The sequence below is a fragment of the Galeopterus variegatus genome, unplaced genomic scaffold (assembly GCF_000696425.1).
Source record: "Galeopterus variegatus unplaced genomic scaffold, G_variegatus-3.0.2 Scaffold8981, whole genome shotgun sequence".
Classification (NCBI taxonomy): Eukaryota; Metazoa; Chordata; class Mammalia; order Dermoptera; family Cynocephalidae; genus Galeopterus; species Galeopterus variegatus.
In genome coordinates, this window is record NW_007735092.1 from 32568 (window position 1) to 35457 (window position 2890).

At 42.0% G+C, this 2890-nt stretch overlaps 1 protein-coding gene across 1 annotated transcript in view; it reads right to left on the bottom strand.

Annotated features, from left to right (window-relative positions):
* Window positions 1-2890, bottom strand: part of LOC103608921 (von Willebrand factor A domain-containing protein 3B-like) — a 51867-nt gene that overhangs the window by 6882 nt on the left and 42095 nt on the right. The window contains exon 5 of the mRNA XM_008593309.1: window positions 881-1019. Coding sequence (XP_008591531.1) covers window positions 881-1019 — 139 coding nt within the window. The remainder of the gene's footprint in view (window positions 1-880; window positions 1020-2890) is intronic.

Here is a 2890-nt window from a genome sequence, read left to right on the forward strand (position 1 = left end):
TATATATATATATATATATATGTATGAATATATGTTATGTATGTCACATATATTATAAGTTTATATATATACAATGTGACATTAAATGTTGACTTTAATACTGACATTAATGGTATACCGAATAAGCACACTAAATGCAATATGCTTAAAGAAAATAAATCCAAATAAATGTCATCATTTCAGTCATCATCTTTTGGGTAGGGCTATAATTCAGTTACTGATCTGTTTACTTCCCTTCCATCAGCCCACATTTCTCCAGTAGAGGTTTGTCACATTAAAAACTGTATTTTGTATTTCTTAAATACTCCCACAATTATTTCTGTAGCTAATCAGTACTGCAGACTCATGACAGCACTACGATACCCTTTTATAGGTCTGGAAACTCGGAGTTAGGGAACGAGCGATCTGCTTCAGGTCATACAACTCAAAGACGGTGCAATGAGAATAAGAACTGGAAGCTCCTAAACATCAGCCTCCACTCCTCTCATGCATTGGTTCTCAAGCCAGTGCACACAGCATTCCTAACAAACACTGGAAATCAAAATAATAATGCCAAGATGAAGAGTACTGTGTCTTGAAAACAGTGGAGGTGTGTGTATACCACAGATTTCAGGATACAGAAAACCTGAAGCAATGAACATAGAAACTCTCTTAAGCAACCCACGCATGACAGAAAGAACCCACCAGAGAAAGGATCTGCTTGCAAAGGAGAACTGATCACTGTCTGGCAAAAGGGAGCTTTTTCTGAACTGACTTCCTCATGAAATTTTAGTGTAAAACTGCCTCGCCCACCACTCATAACCACCACAGACTATGATCGGTGGAGATGCATTTACGATACAGAGGCCCCCGAATGGATGAGCTGACAGTACCATCTAACCTGTATGAACTGAATGATCTTGTCCTTCACCAAGTCCAGTTTGCTCTTCATTGAGTGAGAGGTATCGATGAGGACATAGACACAATCATTATGCACTTTTCCAAAGAGGATTTGACTCCCATCCTGTAGCCAATTAATCCTAGACAGGAAACAGGTTGAAAGTGAGTGGTTAGAGCCTGCAGGCAGCAAGAGCATCTCCCTTCATCATGGAAGAACGTACCATGATAATGTAATGATACGTCTACGGAGACCAGAGTGTGCTGTCTTGTTTATGCCCAACCTTCTGGGGCTTATTCACTTTGAGGTTTTTCTGTAGAAAACCCTTGGAAGGTAAATGTGGGATGTAGACCTATTTCACCCTCCCCATACATACCAGATTCCCCCTCCCCCTGGGAAACTACGCCTGGCCAAGGTAGTTTACCCAAGGAAAGGCCCCTCTCCTTTAAGACAAATGGAAGACAGTAGGAAGCAGGAGCCCCGAGTAAATGAATTAGCATGTAGATGGAGTGAGAACACTAGTGTTAACTCCAGAAGGGTTAACTTATCTACTCAGCCAGATCTTCTGCGAACTCTGAGTCTGGTGAGGGTCTACACATAAGCATGCGAATGATTTACACCTCTCCTTTGATCTGTTCACTATATAACTGTTGTATGTACCTCATGGCGGTGCAGATTTCTAGCTGACCGGCCACTACCTGCATCTTACATAAGTCTAATAAACTCATGTCTCTACCTATTGCGATATCGGGAGAGTTTATTTGGAACAGGCTAACACTACGCGAGCGCCCTTTCAGATTTGGGGTTCTCACGATACAACCCTACATTTGGGCTGGCTCCCTTATCACCCCCTCCACTATCCATCCTAAATCCAAGTAAAACAAAACAAAGAAAATTGATATGACACAAAAATAAATCCAACATGGGTGCGAAAGCCCGAAGTGAATTACCTCTAGTCATCTTATATTTTGAGGGCCTCAGCTATGACTTCAGACCATTTGTTCCTGTAATCCTGCTGACTCTAGTCAAGCTAGTAAAGCCAGGACATTCCCAAAGCTTCAGTGAAGCTTATGGGCAGTATCAAGCAAGCCCAGAGTCCTGTAAAAACCAAGCGCCAGGCGGTCGTGTGAGCAGGTCTGCTCTGTGGTCCATGCTCAGATTCCCATCACAGGAAGGAAATGAAGTTCATGGCTGCAGGCAAAGCCTTGGGTGGGGGTGAGGGACAGATTATTGCACAGAAGGAGAGAGAGAGAGAGTGAGGACAGATGGTGAAAGAGAAAGCCTGAGAAAGAACATGCTCCAAAGATCTGCAGAAAGGTGCCCTCAAGATTTTGGCCAAGTAATGATCAAGGCACGTGTGTGAAGTAACTATGCAAGCCAAGGAACAAATCATTAAAAAGCAGTAGGTGAAACAAACCCTCTGGGCTTACACAAGGCTGGAAATAGTTCAGCTTCCAAGCAGCCAGAATGGGAAAATCTCCATAGTTCCGGGATATCAAATAAAGTCCTCAAAAGGGTATTGCCTTAGCAGTAAGACTAAATTAGCTCTGGACTAAAGGCTACCCTGGATTTATGCTAACATAACTTAAAAGCAAGTGCTAGAGAGATCAAAGTGATTCCAAGTTAATTAACTGCATCACAGAACATATAAAATGAAATCCAGCACCCAACAATGTAAAATTCAAAACGTCTAGCATACAATAAAAAATTATCAGGCATGCAAAGAAGCAGAAAAATATGATCCATAACCAGAAGAAAAATCAATCAACAGAAAAAGACCCAAAAATGATACAGATGATAGAATTAGTATATTACACAGCTATTATAAATGTAATACATAAGTTTAAGAAGGTAAAATACAAACAGAATGAGGAGAGATATAAAAGATATTTTTTAAAAAAAACCAAATGGACGGGCCGGCCCGGTGGCGCACTGGAGAGTGCACCACTTGTGAGTGTGGCGGCGCTCCCGCCGAGGGTTCGGACCCCATGTGGAGACCGGTTCCCGCTCACT